Source organism: Parambassis ranga, chromosome 19, assembly GCF_900634625.1.
Source record: "Parambassis ranga chromosome 19, fParRan2.1, whole genome shotgun sequence".
Lineage (NCBI taxonomy): Eukaryota > Metazoa > Chordata > Actinopteri > Ambassidae > Parambassis > Parambassis ranga.
In genome coordinates this window covers 3,513,946-3,531,640 of record NC_041039.1, presented here as the reverse complement: position 1 = coordinate 3,531,640, position 17,695 = coordinate 3,513,946, and the positions used below count along the sequence as shown (strand labels likewise).

Genomic DNA, 17,695 nt, shown 5'->3' with positions numbered 1-17,695 from the left:
CACTCTCTTTCTGCTCTGCGCGCACCAGAGAGGTACATGCATGATTGCCGAAGTCACAGACTGCAGCTCGTCTTCAGGTAATGCGCGTGGCTTTGTGGTGAGCTCCGAGAGAAAGGAGCGTGTGTTTACTTTCGAAATCTGGCTCAGTCTCACTAAGTTAGTTAGAGTTATCAAAATCTCCTACCCTACCTTTAATAGGTTTTAACTGGCAACAAGTTAATCAACTCTTATTTCAGCTGTGAGAAGCTTCTTTCCAAATAACCATGACAGAAGACATATCATTTGTTTCAGTTGGAACAAATTAAGTAAACAAACAACAAGTGAGATTGAAAATCAGAAAATAATCTTGAATTATTTAATCTAAGGTGTTGATGAAGATTCTCAGTCATCCAGGTCATCATACGTAGAGAAGATTGAAGCAAGTCGTCTGGACTTGTAGAGTTTTCTAGAAGACGTTTCGCTGCTCATCCAAGCAGCTTCATCAGTTCTAACCAGTTAGAACTGATGAAGCTGCTTGGATGAGCAGCGAAACGTCTTCTAGAAAACTCTACAAGTCCAGACGACTTGCTTCAATCTTCTCTACTTTAATCTAAGGTCACTTAAATGCTTGGTGAAATTAAATTGTAACAAATCATATTCAGTGGGTCAGATCTGCATCCAACAGGATCATGTGCTCAAAGAATGAGGTCAGCTAACTGCTTGAATGCACTGAATGATGCCATCAATGGATTTACCTTGATGGCATGGCTATATTCCAAGATTCATCAGGCTCAAATTATGAAGTAGTGTAGGGAGCACAGGACATGATTTTCACACATTGATTGGCCACCACAGAGTCCAAACCTTAACTTCATTGAGAATCTTGGGGAAGTGATAGAGTTGTCCAAGTCTCCAATCATCAATACAAGATATGGAGGAAAATAAATGCGACGACAGTAGTAAATGTTGTGACATTGCTCAAACTTCCCAAACAATCAGATCCATGGTATGTTGAGTGTGTGCTATAATCAAAGCTAAAGGTGGGAATGACAGAGGGACCGAGGGAATTACTTTTTAGCCAGGCAGTGTATATAACTTCTCTTATTATGATAATTGTTGGTAACCACAGTTTATAATATTCTAAATACAAGGATCGTCAGTGGATATTAGGTTTAGTTAGTATTGTGTTACCTCAATTGGCAACAGATAGTGACTTAAGAGGCATTTATTTAAATGAAAATCTTTGATATTGGCACGTTAATGAGAGACAGATTGCAACAATAACAACAGATTAAGAAGGCATATCCCTGACCACTAGGCTGCAGTCAATTGTAAATGACCCAGGGGATTATGCTAACAGGCTACAGAATGAGTTGCACAGCGTGGGGTAAGAAGACTAACAAAGGCCCTGGTCTCCCCCTTGGCCTGCAGCCCCTCTGCTGGGCCAAGAATCAGCTCAACATTGCCAGGATCCTGATATTACCACTAATGCATGGCCATCCAATGAGTGTCCACAAACCAATCCATCATCCAGGCATCCTCTTATTCATTTTTTCTTCTCTCCTGTATTCTGTAAATAAGTGCAGAATATTTTTTATGTTACTCTTTCTAATATTTTCATTACAAAATTCTCACACAAAATGATCAATACGTACCGGTACTTTAAAATCATGCAGCGCAGTATATAGTAGAGGCATAGAAACTGATTAAAGAAATATCTGTCACAGCTGTGATTTGCTGCTGTTAAATTTAGTCTCCAGCTGATTGGTTGGTTTATCTGAGTAAACAAAGAGGCAGGCAGCGGCTGTCTCATGTCAATCTCTGGCTGTGTTCATTTACTCACTGATTTACACACTCCTGCGTTTGGCAGGATCCTTGTATCACTGTTAGGGGACTTAACTGGGCTCCTTTCAGTGTCATAAATCACTCTGTGCTCCAAAAAATAGAGGGTCTGTTGACCCTCTCCCTTGGTTATAATCAAGGCACTTGCTTAGTTTTCTATTAACAGATTTGCAGTGATAATAGGTTCAGATAATAGGTTAGTATCCAGAGCCAAACCTGCACATGTTAGAAAAAAAAAGATAAACATAAGTGAATCCTAATTTTAAGTTACTCAATATGGTGTATTTCATTACAGAGGTTTGTTGCTTTTGTTAACCCCTGGATATTGTATTTTCCTGTCCAGTCATATTGTGATGATCCAGACCTGGTCCTGGAGCTGAAGAATCTCATTGTCATCTTCGCTGACACACTACAGGTTGGTTCAGAGCTCTAAATAATTTGAACCTTTTGGAACTAGCACTAAGTGTGTGTATAATTTTGATGAACTCATTTGGTTTGCTAATGTTTGTGTACATTTGTACAGGGTTATAGTTTCCCAGTGAATCGCCTGTTTGACCTATTGTTTGAGGTTCGAGACCAATACAATGAAACTCTGCTGAAAAAATGGGCACTGGTTTTCAGGTTGGCTTTTTGCATTTTTTTGTGTCATGTGTAACTGTTAGTGATACATATAGGTTGACATATCCTTCTAACAGTGTACTTGATCTTTGGGGGACTTCAGGGCACATATGGATAAAGGAGGGATGGAACACATAGATATGGGATGGATAGAATAGGAATGACAGTTCCTGACAGAAATGTAATACACATCACCTTGTATACTTAATGTTAGCCATTGTTACCAAAATGTACCCACATTTGTCCTGTTTACTTTAGAAAGGAGCTATAAAGGCAACAATTCCAGTGCATTCTGAGCTACCGTTTCAGCATCACTTTTTTTTTTCACTTCTCTTTCACCCTAGTTATGATAGGTCTGCCTTTCTAGCAACAAGTTTTGCTGACATTTGAAACGTAATTTGTTGTCACTGGTCTATTTATGTTTAAGTAACACAATAGAGAAAGATTAAGTGCCTTTGTGCCCTTTGACAGGGAGATCTTTGAGTTGGATAACTACAGTCCCATCCCAGTGGAGACAGAGGAGGAGTATAAACTGGTTATCAGCCGTTTTCCCTTCCATGATGCTGAGATAGAAAAGGTAAAGGTTTCAGTACCATGGACTCAAAAACTTGCACATTCATTCAGACGGACACACAAAGTAAAGGTAAGCTCTTTCCATAACTTGTATTGGATAATAGTTTTGTTGTGTGTGTTTGTGTGTGTGTGTAAGCAGCAGGACTTTCCGAAGAAGCTGCCAATGTCCCAGTCAGTCCCTCAAATCTACACGCAGGTCAAAGAGTTTATTTACGCCAGTCTCAAGTTTTCAGAGTCACTACATCGTAGGTAGGTTACTATATAGTCACTTAATTACTCATGTTCAATTGCTGTAAGCTGACATTTCTACTAGTTGTTTCTCCCTAAATTTGCCTCCTGAACCTAAATGTTGATTACCAGTTCAACAGAGATTGATGATATGTTGCGAAAGTCAACCAACCTGCTGCTGACCCGAACTCTTAGCACCTGTCTTCAGAACCTCATTAAGAAACCTCACATAGGGTTAACAGAGGTGGGAACAAATCCTACACAAATTTAACGTATTAATATGACAAAGGATTCACTCATTCAGAAAATGTTACTTTCTCTCCACAGCTAGTACAGATCATCATTAACACCACCCACCTGGAGCAGGCCTGCAGGTATCTGGAGGAGTTTATAACAAACATCACCAATGTGTCCCCAGAAACAGTTCATACCACAAGACTCTATGGCTTGTCCACATTCAAGGTAAAATTAGAGTTAAAATGTTTTTTTCAGTTTTTTTTTGTTGCGCAATAATACTTAGATAAAACTCTTATTCTTCACCCAAACAATATTTTCCAGGATGCTCGTCATGCTGCTGAGGGAGAAATTTATACCAAACTGAACCAGAAGATCGATGAGTTCATTCAGCTTGCAGACTATGAATGGGGCATGGCTGAGTCGGATGGCCGTGCCTCTGGATACCTCATGGACCTAATCAACTTCTTGCGCTCCACTTTCCAGGTCTTCACACACCTGCCGGTGAGTTTATTCCACACACTACCGTTGACTTGTTTACAAATAGTATATTGGCATGCTGCTCGTGAATTTGTTAGCAATGGGGATGTGATCATTCTTTTATTTTTTTTTTCTTGTTGTGTTTTGTGTACTGTATGTTTATCACATCCCTGCTAAATGTGCATATACCGTCTGAATGTGAATTGTTTTACATTGTTCATTTGAAGATAAACCGAATGTGTTGCATTGGTGATTTGTAAATGTGCATTGAAACTTTGCTGTTGCTGCCCCATAAATTGCATTAGCACACACTAAACAAGGCACATTGAGTGAAAGAAAGATTAAAGACCTGGGATAATCCATGTTTGGCCCAGATAGTTACAGCTTGACTTGATCAGTCTCACTGAGCTGCTTGCCTGCTATTCTTTGTAACATCTCTTAATTATTTCTTGAATCAGTTCCAACTTTTGTTTTGTTTTTTTGTTTTTCAAGAATGTCTCCTGTCTTCCCATCCACACCTTTCGTAATGAACAGTGCTGTAACTGATTGGTTATATTCCTTGTTAATTTGACTTATCATGCATGCAAAATATTTCTAGTTGAATTTACGTCCTCCTGTCCATTTATTGTTGCCACATTTCTTTTCCTGTCCTTTTCCTCTTTTCCTTCCCTTCTTCAATTTTTGATTGGTTTGGCGTTCTCTGCTCAGAATAACAACAATGACCATGCATCAATGTCGGTGAGTATCCCTCCCTAAACACTTTGCTGGCATTCTACAGACCAAGAGGACATGAAACGCATGCTAATGTTTGACTGTAAATGCCCCAATGCACATGCTTGTGGTTGTGTCAACAACCCTTGAATTCTCACTGAAGATAGTTAGAAATGTGGTTTATATTTGCATTTTATCAACAGACTTTCTCATCTAGAGAAAGAAGTGAGTGAACTTAAAAAAATGGAAGTGTCATCAATCACATCTGTACTTAAAAGACAGTCTATGTAGCAGGGTTTCAGTCATGTTACTTTAGTTTTGACATCAAACATACAAGCAAAGGTTCTCGTGAAAAAATGTTCACTTAAGAAGTACACAATATTTTTCTCATTGTGTGAGTGTGCATTTGTCATAAAGGATTCTTGATATTCTGCTTTGAGAATGTATATATGATTCTGTGGAGCTGATGCCCTTTTTTCTTAAGAAAAGTGACATATTCACATAGACTTGCCTTATTACACCACATCTGGATTTCAAAGTTTGCAAGGCACATTAATAATCTCACCTTGTCATTTCTTTGGTTGTTTCTTCATTGTTCTTTTAATATAGACAGTTGTGTACTTCCCTAAGCCTGCCAACTGTGCATTTTCTTTAACAATTATCCTCGGCTTTTGCAACCTTGAGTGTCTGAATGGATTGTGTTGTTCTGTGCTATCATTTTTGGTGATTCAAAATCAACGTCAGCATTTCAATCACTTGAGTGGGCGCAATTTCCCCATTGCGGGACAAATAAAGGTTTTCTTAATCTTTACTTGTCCCACTTGGTTACTAGTGTTCACGTTACCTCAACTGAAGGAAATGCTCTCAGTTCTTATGTTTTTTCTGGTGGTAAACATAATGCTGGGGAAATATATGTGAGTGTGTAAAGTTGAATTGAGCTTTTGTTGTTCTTTACCTGCATGTTTGCATCTGTGCTGTGTGGTTTTTATGGTGTGTACAATGTATTTCAAATAATGCATTATGAAGCGCTATGAATGTCCTATAGCCTGTTAGGCTTAGACATTTACAGTGGGATTTCATGAGAAACTTAATTTGTGAGGATGACATTTGCTTTGTAGCTCTGCATTAGGCTAGATCAGGGGCAGTGGGAACCATAATGGAGTGATTAGCCTATACCCTGTAAGCATAACTATCTCTAATCTTAAGTGATCGCTTTTTTAAAACACAGCTCTAGTAAAGCTTTTGAATTGCATTCCAGGCTGTTCTTAATCTGTCATTAACAACACATGTTAAAGCTTTAAGGACAGGGAAATGCCATTAATCTGTTGTTCCTCTAAGGATGCACATGCTTCATCTCAGTATCTTAGTTTATTAATAGCTTTTATTAGATGAATACCTCAATTAAAATATATTGTCATTTATCAACTTTTGTGATTTAGTAGAATATTATTAAAACAATAATAGACTCCATTATATTGGATTATTACAAAGAAAAGGTGCTGATTTAAAAAATAAATCGCAAGTCAAGTGTGGCAAGTAGCAGAAATACAAAACTATACCAGAAAAGCCAAGTCGGACCCCACATTGTTGTCTTTCCTTAGTTCAGGTCCTCTTACACATTCAAGCATGTCTGCCTTACAGATGTTGCACAAAGTCCTTTTCCTTCCCTTGTCACGCTGCAATGCTTCCACACTTTGGATGGCTTTCTGATGTGACTATTGCATCAGGCATCACCATCTTGAAATGTTTTTTTTGTCCCATCCTGGTTGTCATTACATGTGCTAGATCCTCACCTCTGGGTAAAACAATGTTTACTTTGATATGAAATATGTGTAATGAGGTAACAGACTAATAATCATTTAATAGCGGCTAATTTTGAATGTTTGTTGCAGGCCCAATTGCTGAATGTCTTGGGTTTGCGTAAAAGACACAAACATTTTCTTAAGCGTACATTGGTGGCAAACTGTATCTGATGAATCATATGTCATGTCTGTACTGATTTGAGTGTTTTTCACTATGTAGTGTGGTATTTGTAAAATTCTCTAAGCAACTTGTTTAAACATGACGTTCATAGGTTCCTGACCCCTGGGCTAGATAGTGGATGGTGATGATTGCTCTATAATTGTACATACTGTTTGTCCATGTGCATCTTGTCCAGAATATGTGGTGAAGGTAATCGCTAATATTGATTCTTTGTTCTCCCATTTCTATTTTATCCCTGCATCATTTTACCTTACCCCCCGCACTCCTTTTTCTTTCATCCTCATTCTGGTTTCCTCCCTCCTTCCCTAATGCACCCTTTCTGCACCTTCCTCCTCCCTGTCTCTCTACATACAGGGAAAAGTGGCCCAGACAGCATGTATGTCAGCTTGTAAACATCTGTCCACATCACTAATGCAAATGCTGCTGGACACGGAACTCAAGCAGATCAGTATGGGAGCCATTCAGCAGTTCAACTTAGATGTTATTCAGTGTGAATGTGAGTATAAAAATGTATTGTTTGAATGTGTGTATATATATGTATATGTATGTGTATATATATATATATATATATATATATATATATATATATATATATATATATATATATATATATATATATATATATATATATATATATATATATATATATATATATATATACATACATATGTATGTATGTATGTATGTATATATATATATATGTGTAAGATTTTCAATAATATCTACATCCCAGTTCACTTCAAACCCATGACTACACTGAGACAAAACCTGGGCTAACCTAGGAACGCAACCTTATGAGTTGTATACTATCCACTGGGGGAAATTAAAACATCACAAGAGCATGGTCTGCTCTCCCACTCAGGATTTAATAGTCAATCTACACCTTAAAGTTACACTCTCTAGACCAATGACTACAACTTCACAACAAAGAAGAATGAATAGAATAGAATCTAGAGTACACCTTGGTGGAATCCCCGTAAGAACATAAATTCAAAACACACATTTCTGGCCTGAATTTCAGAACCTTGGAAATTGGTTCTTTGTTTTACATTATTTTTAATGTAAATAATTGTCCTTAGTAAGGTGTTTTTACTTTACCCCTGCATTTGCTGCTTTGTGCAGCAGGTGTTGTTGGTAACTGTGTATGAAAGCTATTAACTGTTTGTACAGTATGCTGTTCATTTATTACAAGTGGTGTGTTTTTTTTCCTCAGTGTTTGCCAGCTCAGATCCAGTCCCTGGCTTCCAGGGAGACACACTCCAGTTGGCCTTTATCGATCTGCGACAGGTAAATTATCTACCTGAGCAAGACAGAAGAAACTTGATTTATTCAGTATCACCGGGTCTCTCCCTACACCACTGGTGGGATTTAGTTAGAAATCTTTCTTAAATACATACTGCATTAAATACCAGTCAGTCAAATTGAGATTACAGTAAGTTATAACATCCAATTTTACCAATCTGTCTACATGCTTTCTGGCAGTTTAAAAGCAGGTTCCTGTTGGAAGGGGTATTTTCTGTTGATCTCTATCTGCTCTCTGCTGAAGAAGTTAAATGAGTGCTTGTGCTTACCTCCCTGGCTGGGATCAAACTTACTGCTACCAGATTTCTTTTGAAAAGTTGAATAAAAACAAAAAAAAAACAAAAACAGGCTAAACCTTTCAGAGTTTTTTTTAGTTTTGTAATATGGCATAATATTCCCCCCATCACATATTCCCCCCACATACTCAAGATAAATTCTTCTTTCTACCTTTCAGTTGTAAACACCAGTGGTATGTAAAGTGCTGCTGGACCTCATTAGCTTGTATCTGTGCTGACCTGCTAATCCAAGCCTTAGGAGGAGGCTTGACCTGGCATCCAGTCCAGGTCACAGCACTGCACTGAGGACATTTGTCAAATAAACTGCACAAAGACTAGAACGTTTCATGGCTTCAGTAGCATAACACCTCTTAGATTTGTTTGAACTGCTCTGTTAAAGTCAGAACTGAGAAGAGAGAGAGGAACAGATAGGCATGTGTTATGTTATGTGATTCTGCCGTCGGCACAGTGACCTTACTTCTATAATCTAGATTTATGACCCTTTCTTGTGCATCTCACATAGCCAATGAAGTATTGGTATTGAGCATGAAAAGTGGCATACAACCATCCGTAGTTTCCATTGTACTTAACATGCATTTTGCAGTTCTTTTTTTGTAAAGACGCCATGTCTTTGTTTCTTTGTGCTACAGGTTGTTTTAGTGTATCACCTAACACTGACAATGTGTCAATAACCATATAATAATACAAAATACAATACAATAATTATTGAATAAATTGTCCCAGCTAAATAATAGCATGTGCACAAGTTGTCAGAATGTATAGAAACAGTAAAAACTTATATTCAACTTATAAAACAAGAAGAAGTACACTTTGTCTTGTGCCCACTTTATCATTTGTGCGATGTAGAACAAACACCAGTGCAGATCCAGGGAAGCATGCAACTAAATTTAGTGTAAATATGATCTAGTCATATCTAAGTCTTTTTCACCTGTGGGCCTTCTATAATGGCAGAGAGAATCTTCATTCCTCACTACTCTATCCCAAACAATACAGTCAGTGACACAACAGAATCAACAGACAAAGTCAGGCTTCACAGGTGTATTAATGGAATGAAAGCAATAGCGGATTTCTAACATTTCAAGACACCACCCTGATTTATTGTCTCAATTTAAAGGTGAAAGGAGGCCGTTTTACCACAGGCCATTACGTAATGTCATAGAGAGGATAATTTATCTGACCCCATCCCTTAGGGAAATCTCACTCACACAACTTCTTTTGTTTTTAAGCTTTCCGTCAATCATAAATATCCATCTTAATCTAATTCCAGATGTCAAATAAAACCACCAAATGCAAAATTATTTAACATAGTTAAATAATGCAAAAGACTTCTTGTCTCAGTTCTAAGCATTATCCTACCCAGCCACTTTTATTAAGTCATTTATATTCTCAGTAGTCCCCCTTTTTCAAATGGAACAGTTGACAAGCACATGCCTAACCAGTCTCTCTAGCTATGATGCCAAATGATCAATTTCCTTTCCAACAAGTGTTTTCTATCACCTAACTCACCCAGCATCCTATTCCCAGACACTCATTGTTAAACTTCCTCTATTTAAGTTGAGACACACAGAGTGGAGCAGTTGAATGTGAGATTCAGAGCCTGAGCCTCAAAGATTTAGGACTACACACTACAAACATGCCACTGCAGTGATTTCCAAAAGGACAAAAAACACTGGAACTGGGAAAATGAGATTACTGGTCAACTTTTTGTTCAGACTGAAAGAGTTTGAGAGACCCTATTTAGCATATTACAGATTTATCAATATTGGCTTTTAAGTTATAAATTAGTTAGGTTTTGTAATTAAAAGCTTATGTATGCATATAGAAAAATCAAATCTGTGTTTACTGAATGCCCATTCACTGTGCAAGAAAATCACCCAATTAGGTTTTCATATCGGATAGAACTATACATAAAACCGCTAAAAATAACATCCTAGTTGCAAACTTTTCAGGATACATTATACCACTCTTTGCATGGCCCTTATGGCACATCACTCTTAACTCCAGGTGAGAATAATGGTCTTGTTGCTAAGCCTCTGTGAGTGTTGGAGTCTAAGTCAGCTGAATAATGCTATTATCACTAAGCTGTTCTTTCACTGCTCTTTCAACATGGCCCAAACACCCAGCTGTTTCACCCTATGACATTAGCATACACTATGTGTGTGGGTGGGGTAGGGGGGGTCATCTCCATCAGGTTAACCAGAGGTCATGGGAGGGTCATTTTAAATGTTCCTGTTCACACTTCACACTCATCATGTAGCAGAAAGCCTCCCTCCTCCCTCCTCTTCTCTGCAGCTCTCACTCTTCTGTCTTCTCTGCGTCTGTCTTTTCTCTACATCTCTGAGTGACGCAGTGACCCAGGACACACAAGTGTTTACCATCATCACGATATTTGACCCTGCTTCTACCCTGGGGCATGTATCACATAGCAGGGTCAACTTAGTTTTGCTCTCCTGTGGTTACCTGGCTTCTCTAGATAATCTGCATTACCAAGCTTGTTACCAACAGACTCATTTTCGATTATTGGACTTAAATACTTCAAAATAAATGAAAAAAGGAAGTGAACTGAACTGCACTACTAATATTTTGTCATTGTAACCTGTATGTCCCTCTCAAGATCCTGTAGGAGTGATGACTCTTATTTCCATTGGTCTGACTTACTTGTCTGGCTGCTGGCAAATTTTGACTTGATCTACTCTATCCCTTAATTTGGAGCAGTTTATCCCTGCACTATAGGTTACATAGTAGTATATCGCAGTAAGAAGGGAACCAGCTGCATGCGCTACGGAGGCAATAGGCTATAATAACAGGCTCCTGGTATCTACAGTAGAGCGTTATCTTAGGATTTGTGTAACCTTACAGTAAACAGAATGTGAATGTGGCGTGTATCCTTAACCACCTGATCAGGACCGCATAGTCATCATGGTTAAAAAGAGATTACTGCTACAATCCTGTATATGGTGTATACAAGCCACTGTTGAACGGCTTGTAATGCTGTGAAACAAATAAAATTTGTCTTCTTAAACTAGAAAAAACATTTTTTGATTGCCTGTTAGTGTGCAAGTAAACCCAGATCAGATTTGTTTTCTGTGCACAGATTTATTATATGCCCAAAAGTATTACCTATTTTGAAGAGAAAGATCCTGCCATAGATATTTAACTTGCATTTTTACAGATTCTACAAACCACTACTTTCATCAACTCAGAAAGTCTCAACAAACAGAATTATTGTTCCAAGGCTGTGGGTCTCAGTCATGGTTACCTAGTGGTGCTAAAGAGTATAGATTTTTTTTTTGTTTTTTTTTTTTTTTTTTTTTTTTTTTTTTTTTTTACAAATTCTTGTCAGTGTAAATGTTTTATATTTATCTATTGAGCCAAATTTGAATCTGTTGCAACAGGGCCATAGTTTAAAAAAACAGATATAAAACCCAGGGATTCCCGGGGTATTAAAGGGAGACTATTATTATTAGATATATAAAGACAATTCATTTTGAACTGATTTAATATTTCAATATCCAGCTGTGGAAATGGTGTATATCTGAGTGCAAAACTTTTCTGTTTTCTAGCTTCTGGATCTATTTATGGTGTGGGACTGGTCAACTTACCTTGCAGACTATGGCCAGCCAACTTCTAAGTATCTGAGAGTGAACCCAGCCACTGCCCTGGCTCTACTTGAAAAGTAAGTGCATGTAACTAATATTGTTATACTTTTTTTTCATGATGGACATGTGTGAAGATGTTTAGCACAACTTTAGTTTTTATTTGTTTTATTTTCTGTACTTTCATACTTAGTTGTGGTTGTCCTATGCTATTAAAATGAGGCCAGTGTAATTGTATTACAGTACATACTGTGTAGAATTTTATGTAGTTTACATTTTAACTAAAACTTTTATTAGTATATTTGCAAAAATGTATGACAGCCTGCTGTGATTGTGTTGAACCAAGTAATTTTACAATTTCACACAATTGACACAACCATTCACACAATGACTCACAATTTCAACAGATGACACTTAATTGTAAATCTGATTTGAGATGTTGAGATAAAGGCTTCATGAGCCTTCTTCACTTAGATGTCACAAATGTTGATTAGTCCAGTGACCTCCAATTAGTCCAATAAACTTTTTCCACATCATTGTTGTCACAATAATTGTGAAAATAAAAAGTGCATTACCTAAGAAATGCTTAAAGATGCCTATACATGTTCACACTGAAGCAGACAGGGGCCTAAGCATTGAGGTCTACAGGAAACCAACCCACACAGACCAATATCTACTTTTTGACTCACACCACCCACTGGAGCATAAGCTGGGGGTCATCAGGACCCCACAACACCGGGCACAAATAATACCCACAAAGACAGAAGGTAGAACTAAAGAGCAAAAACAAGTAAACACAGCTCTCAGAACTTGTGGCTACCCAAACTGGGCCCTGGTGAAAGCTGGCAAAAGGAAAGAACAGCAGACAGCTCAACCAGAACAGGACCAGTCGCGCCGGAAAAACATTGTCATGCCATATATATCAGGAGTTTCTAAAAAACTCAGAAGGTTTTTTAATGCACATCAGATCCCAGTACACTTTAAGCCCAGCTCTACACTGAGACAAAAACTGGTCCACCCCAAGGACAAAACTCCCAGGGACAGACAGAGCAATAATGTCCAAATTCTAGACAGGGAGGACAGATGGTATGAAAGAGGAGTCAAAGAAGCCATCTATGTGAAATTGGAAAAACCCTCTCTAAACATAGGAGGATGGCTGAGGCATCAGCTCTCACCTGTTTACAACTCTGTCCCTTCATCCCTTCCTAGCAGACTTCCCTCACATTCAAACTCTAACGATGGGCCGTCAACTAGTCCTGCACATGGCCCAGACACAGTTTCTGGTTGTTAACTGACCATTAACCAACTATAGGGATCTTAGTCATGTGAGTTCCTGCAAGATCCGCCCACAGAGGTCCTGAACACATAAAACTCAAACCTGCTCTCCTTTTGTTTCTTTTCTGTTGTTACTTTCCTGTTCCTCTAAATTTTGTCCTTTGCTGTTTCTCTTCTGCTGCTGCTGCTGTTCAGAGTATACAGGGGGTAGGTGCAACATTCTCACTGCTCTTTTCTTTCTTTGCTCATCTACATGCATGCACTGACATATTGTAACTTCTGTAGATATGGTTCTACCTCCTCTATACTGTAATAAGTTACATTTGTACAGTGGCTAAACTACTCACTATATAGTGTGTTAGCCATTTTGAATTTCTGCTGAATGTGTAGTGAGAATCATTAAAACCCATAATAATGCATTATGAAAACTATTCACAAGTGATTGCCACTGCCTTAGTAATATGTACTGTCATGCAGGCCGCGATGCAGCACTAACTATTAACTTACCATTACTGTGTGGGTGATTTCAGACACCTACAATTACCATGAACATGGTTACAAAGTCATATTTATAGACAATTCAGTTCAATTTTTTTTATATAGCACATTTTACAGTCAGAATTGCTTTACAGAAACCTAGAGCCTGAACCCCCTTATGAGCAACAGTGGCAAGAAAGACTCCCTTTTAACAGGAAGAAGGAAGATTGGTTTAGGCAATAAGCATTGGAATGATCAGGGGCCGGACTGCAGGTCAGCATGCAGGTCTAAAGGCAGAGAGAGAGAGAAAACTGAGATGAAGACAGCAAACGCACATTTGAAACCTTTGAGACTGGAATATTAATTTCACTCTAAAGTAATTTCTTGATCTGTTTGTCTTTTTTCACTACCTATGAAGCGAGAAAATGTTCGGGGATTCATGTAACCAACAGATTATGTGTCAAAACATCCACCCATAATGACTGTCTGCATCTGTCTCTCTGTGTCCAGGATGAAGGACACCAGTAAGAAGAACAACATCTTCTCTCAGTTCAGGAAGAACGACAGAGATAAACAGAAGTTGATAGAGACAGTGGTCAAACAGCTGAGGAGCCTGGTCAATGGCATGTCCTCTTAAACGCATACATACACACACACACATACATATGCACATGCATATAGGTGAAGCTTGTATGATGTCATATATAAACACTAAACTGCCAAAAATCAGAGAGCAGGGACATTACATAAATAAATAAATTCTACACACTGTGGCAGTGACATACAGGAAAACACACACAAAGAATCTTCTTGCATACACGGACAGACAAAAGGGACATAGCTTACATTCAGTACACACATTGCACACATTTCACATGAAGATGCAGCAGTACTCCCTGCATGTAGGAGAGTTGCTCCTAGCAAAAACAGCACATACATGTATGAAGTCATATTCTCCATATTTTCTACTTTCTGTTATACCAGACTGAATAGTCAATGTAAATAACTCACACTCATGCTAAACAGTTTACTAAACTCTCAGCAGGAATGAACAGTAAAATGTAAAGTATTTTTAATGTCTATAATGAGACAAACTACATTTTGTACATTTGTGAGAGTGCAATGATTGTAGCGCCGGAGGAAGACTGGTACAGCACAGGAAGTGACACAAGTATTGGGACAATGAGATCACAGATCAGCAATTACGGCGCCACAAATAGGGATATTAACCATTTCTTAATGCCCTGTCAGAAGCACATACCTGTCCATGGGGTCACAGAGGCTAGTGGGCCTCTTCATCTTCAGTAGACATGTGATGATGATGTGCTGATTAAGTAACCGGCCACAGACGTAAGTGTCTATACACTTTACCCTGCCTGTTAACGCTGCCGTGACACCATAAAAGATGCAAAGTGGCAAAAGCCACACATACCTCACTATACTGAATGGTTTCCGTTAAAGTTGTGAAATGAATATTCCTTATTAGAATTTGATGCTGCTTGTAAACTACTGAACTGTGACAAGGTCACCATTAAGGGACATTGTAAAGATTTTAAAAATTATACTGTCTATTATAAACAAATGTTGTATTACTACCACTAATACTAGTAGTAGTACTGTACTAGTAATTGTAGTTTTATGTGAGTGGGTGTGTGTGCATGCATGTGTTGTGTGTGTTAGTGTTAGCAACAGAAGTGACTATAAACTCCATAGAAATGAATGTCATAAATCTACATTTACCATTCCTCCTCCAAAATAATGCATTAAAAAGGAGTTAAAATCTTCCTTCCAAAAAAAATGTGTGTGCATACTTAGGTTTCCTGAAAGAAACCTAAGTATGCACTAAAATACTAAGATGCATTCCAAACATAAGCAAGTCCACTGAAAATATCTGGCATTTTCAAAGCTGAATATTTGGGAATAATTAATTATTTGGGAATGATGGAACATATTTAAGTATGAATCAGTTTGCTTTATGTGAGGTTCTGTGTATTGGCATGAATTTGACATTGCGACTACTACAATGCAGGATTTACTATTGCAAAACCATAAAGGGTGCAATAAATTCTCCCTTTAGTTAAAAGAAATCTGCATTTTCAACTGTACTTGCTGAATTGTAAAACAACTTTTTTTTGGTTTTATTAAGGAGTTTTCATTTCCTTTAAAAAGGGATAAATTAACACTTTAATGATCCCATGTTTTATGTTCAGGGACTTGTAACTCCAGCAAAAATAGTCATTATATCACCAGATTTTCAGCCCCATAAATAGTATTGAACTGGGCTTTTAAAGTGGTGTCTCCTACTTCTGGTCAAAAAAGTCATACTAAACCAAATTCAGAAGCGTATTAATGACAAGAAATCTCATTGCTTCTGTTTGTCACCCATGTGACAAAGACCAAGTGAACTCATTGTCCCACTACTTTCACTGTTAAACTGTTGTCTGTGTGTATGCAAGGACTGAGCGATGCTGACGGATGGAAGCATAGACGAATGGATGATGAAGTCTTGACAGACTGATGTTCATGAAAAAGGGATGTTTTTTTAAGTCCTCTGTGGACTTTGCTTGCTATTTGTCATTCTTCTACACTTTGCCAATCTTCTTCCCTCTGTGAATCAGTTGTAGGGTAAAACACATTCTTTATGTATGAAGTTGTCTTGCAAGCCTCCCAAATGACTTGATTCATGCTTACACAAAGACAAGCCCCACATGGACTGGTAATGTAATGGTGTTAGCAGTTATTTATTTATATATATTCAGCAGCTCAGTAACCTTTTTCTTTTTGTTCCTCAGGGTGAAATGAAGCTTTAGAATGGCATACCCCACAAAGCACAGCAATAAATACATTGGTTTCTTTACAGCCTCACAGGGGAGGTTTATGCTTCTAACCTCCTGTTAACATTTTCTAATGAGACTGTTTTGGGTCTGTGCTTTCCTTTCAGCAGGCATTTTTGCACTGAAATTGATTGATGTTTTTGTTTCTTTTAAACTCATAATTTGCCTTTTTAATAGTCGCTTGTAAATGCCACTGTATATACTGCATATTTTGTAAAGAAAATATTACAGCGGTTTGTCTGCTACAAACAGAATTGAGGTTAATACTGTAATATGCACCTCCATGAACACCTAAAGTAAATATGTAATTAAGAGTTTGCGTTTGATGCTTGTTTGGTGAACACAGTTGAGTACAATGTGAGGACCTTAGTGATTTACAGTACATTGGTACCTTCTCACCCACTCAACTTTGCAGTTAAAATATAAAAAGTCAACGACTGAGTAACATTCCATGTTATCAACTTAATATGAATAAATGAATATGAATTTAAATACTGGTCCTTAGCTTTGACCTAACTCAGTTTCAGTCAAAGGGTTTCTGTGCACATGCTTTCACTCCAGGTTTCATCTCACCAGTGTAAACTTCTTCACCTGGTTTGGCGGTGTGTCATATACAGGCCATAATTTCTACAGCTTTCCCTCTGTTACTGGATCTGTCCAAACAAACTAACTAACTGACTATACAGGCTCTCCAGTCATAATGTACATTCTGCAGTACTCATTCAGTTTAACAAAGAGCCATCACCTCTGAATGTTGTTGTCAGATTCTTGTTTTACTGCATGGACACTTGCAGTAGCCCTGTTTTCATCACGTCCACCAGTTTTAGTCCAAAAACCTACAGTGAATAGAACCAATGTTTTTTTCAACAGTTTCAGCATTAACTTGATTTATTTATCACTTTGTTGAATCATGTTTTAAACTGGACAGTTACCTCCATCAGTAGTAATTCAACAAAAGCAGCAGTAATAGTTGATGAAATTTGTGCTCAAATGTACACTTTTCAATTTACTGAGACATGTAGACAATGAGGAAGTGTCATAAACATCAAATTAACAACAGATTAGAAAACAAATGCACTTTTTATGCAATTCAAACAAGCCCTGTTTAAAAATTATCTACAGTATTTGCTACTTATTTGTCTAGCATCCATCCTTTCAACTCTTACATTTATTTACACTATTACAGGTAAATTGCGAATGAACTCAAATTTGTCAATGACTGTTGTTTTAATATATTTTAACTGTAAATAAAGTCAAGTTTTGGTTG

The 17,695-nt window shown here is 37.7% G+C and overlaps 1 protein-coding gene across 7 annotated transcripts in view; it reads left to right on the top strand.

Moving 5' to 3' along the window:
• The window catches only part of exoc6 (exocyst complex component 6), a 30,537-nt gene extending 12,842 nt beyond the window's left edge, over positions 1-17,695 (top strand). For 2 of the 7 annotated variants that reach the window (XM_028430191.1, XM_028430194.1), the window contains exons 13-25: positions 2,165-2,236; positions 2,345-2,442; positions 2,911-3,016; positions 3,152-3,261; positions 3,373-3,484; positions 3,568-3,702; positions 3,799-3,978; positions 4,663-4,692; positions 7,003-7,144; positions 7,862-7,935; positions 11,810-11,922; positions 13,313-13,324; positions 14,105-17,695. In XM_028430191.1, coding sequence (XP_028285992.1) covers positions 2,165-2,236; positions 2,345-2,442; positions 2,911-3,016; positions 3,152-3,261; positions 3,373-3,484; positions 3,568-3,702; positions 3,799-3,978; positions 4,663-4,692; positions 7,003-7,144; positions 7,862-7,935; positions 11,810-11,922; positions 13,313-13,324; positions 14,105-14,231 — 1,311 coding nt within the window. In that variant the 3' untranslated portion in view covers positions 14,232-17,695. The remainder of the gene's footprint in view (positions 1-2,164; positions 2,237-2,344; positions 2,443-2,910; positions 3,017-3,151; positions 3,262-3,372; positions 3,485-3,567; positions 3,703-3,798; positions 3,979-4,662; positions 4,693-7,002; positions 7,145-7,861; positions 7,936-11,809; positions 11,923-13,312; positions 13,325-14,104) is intronic. The other 5 variants (XM_028430193.1, XM_028430197.1, XM_028430195.1 and 2 more) reach the window with 3 other exon arrangements.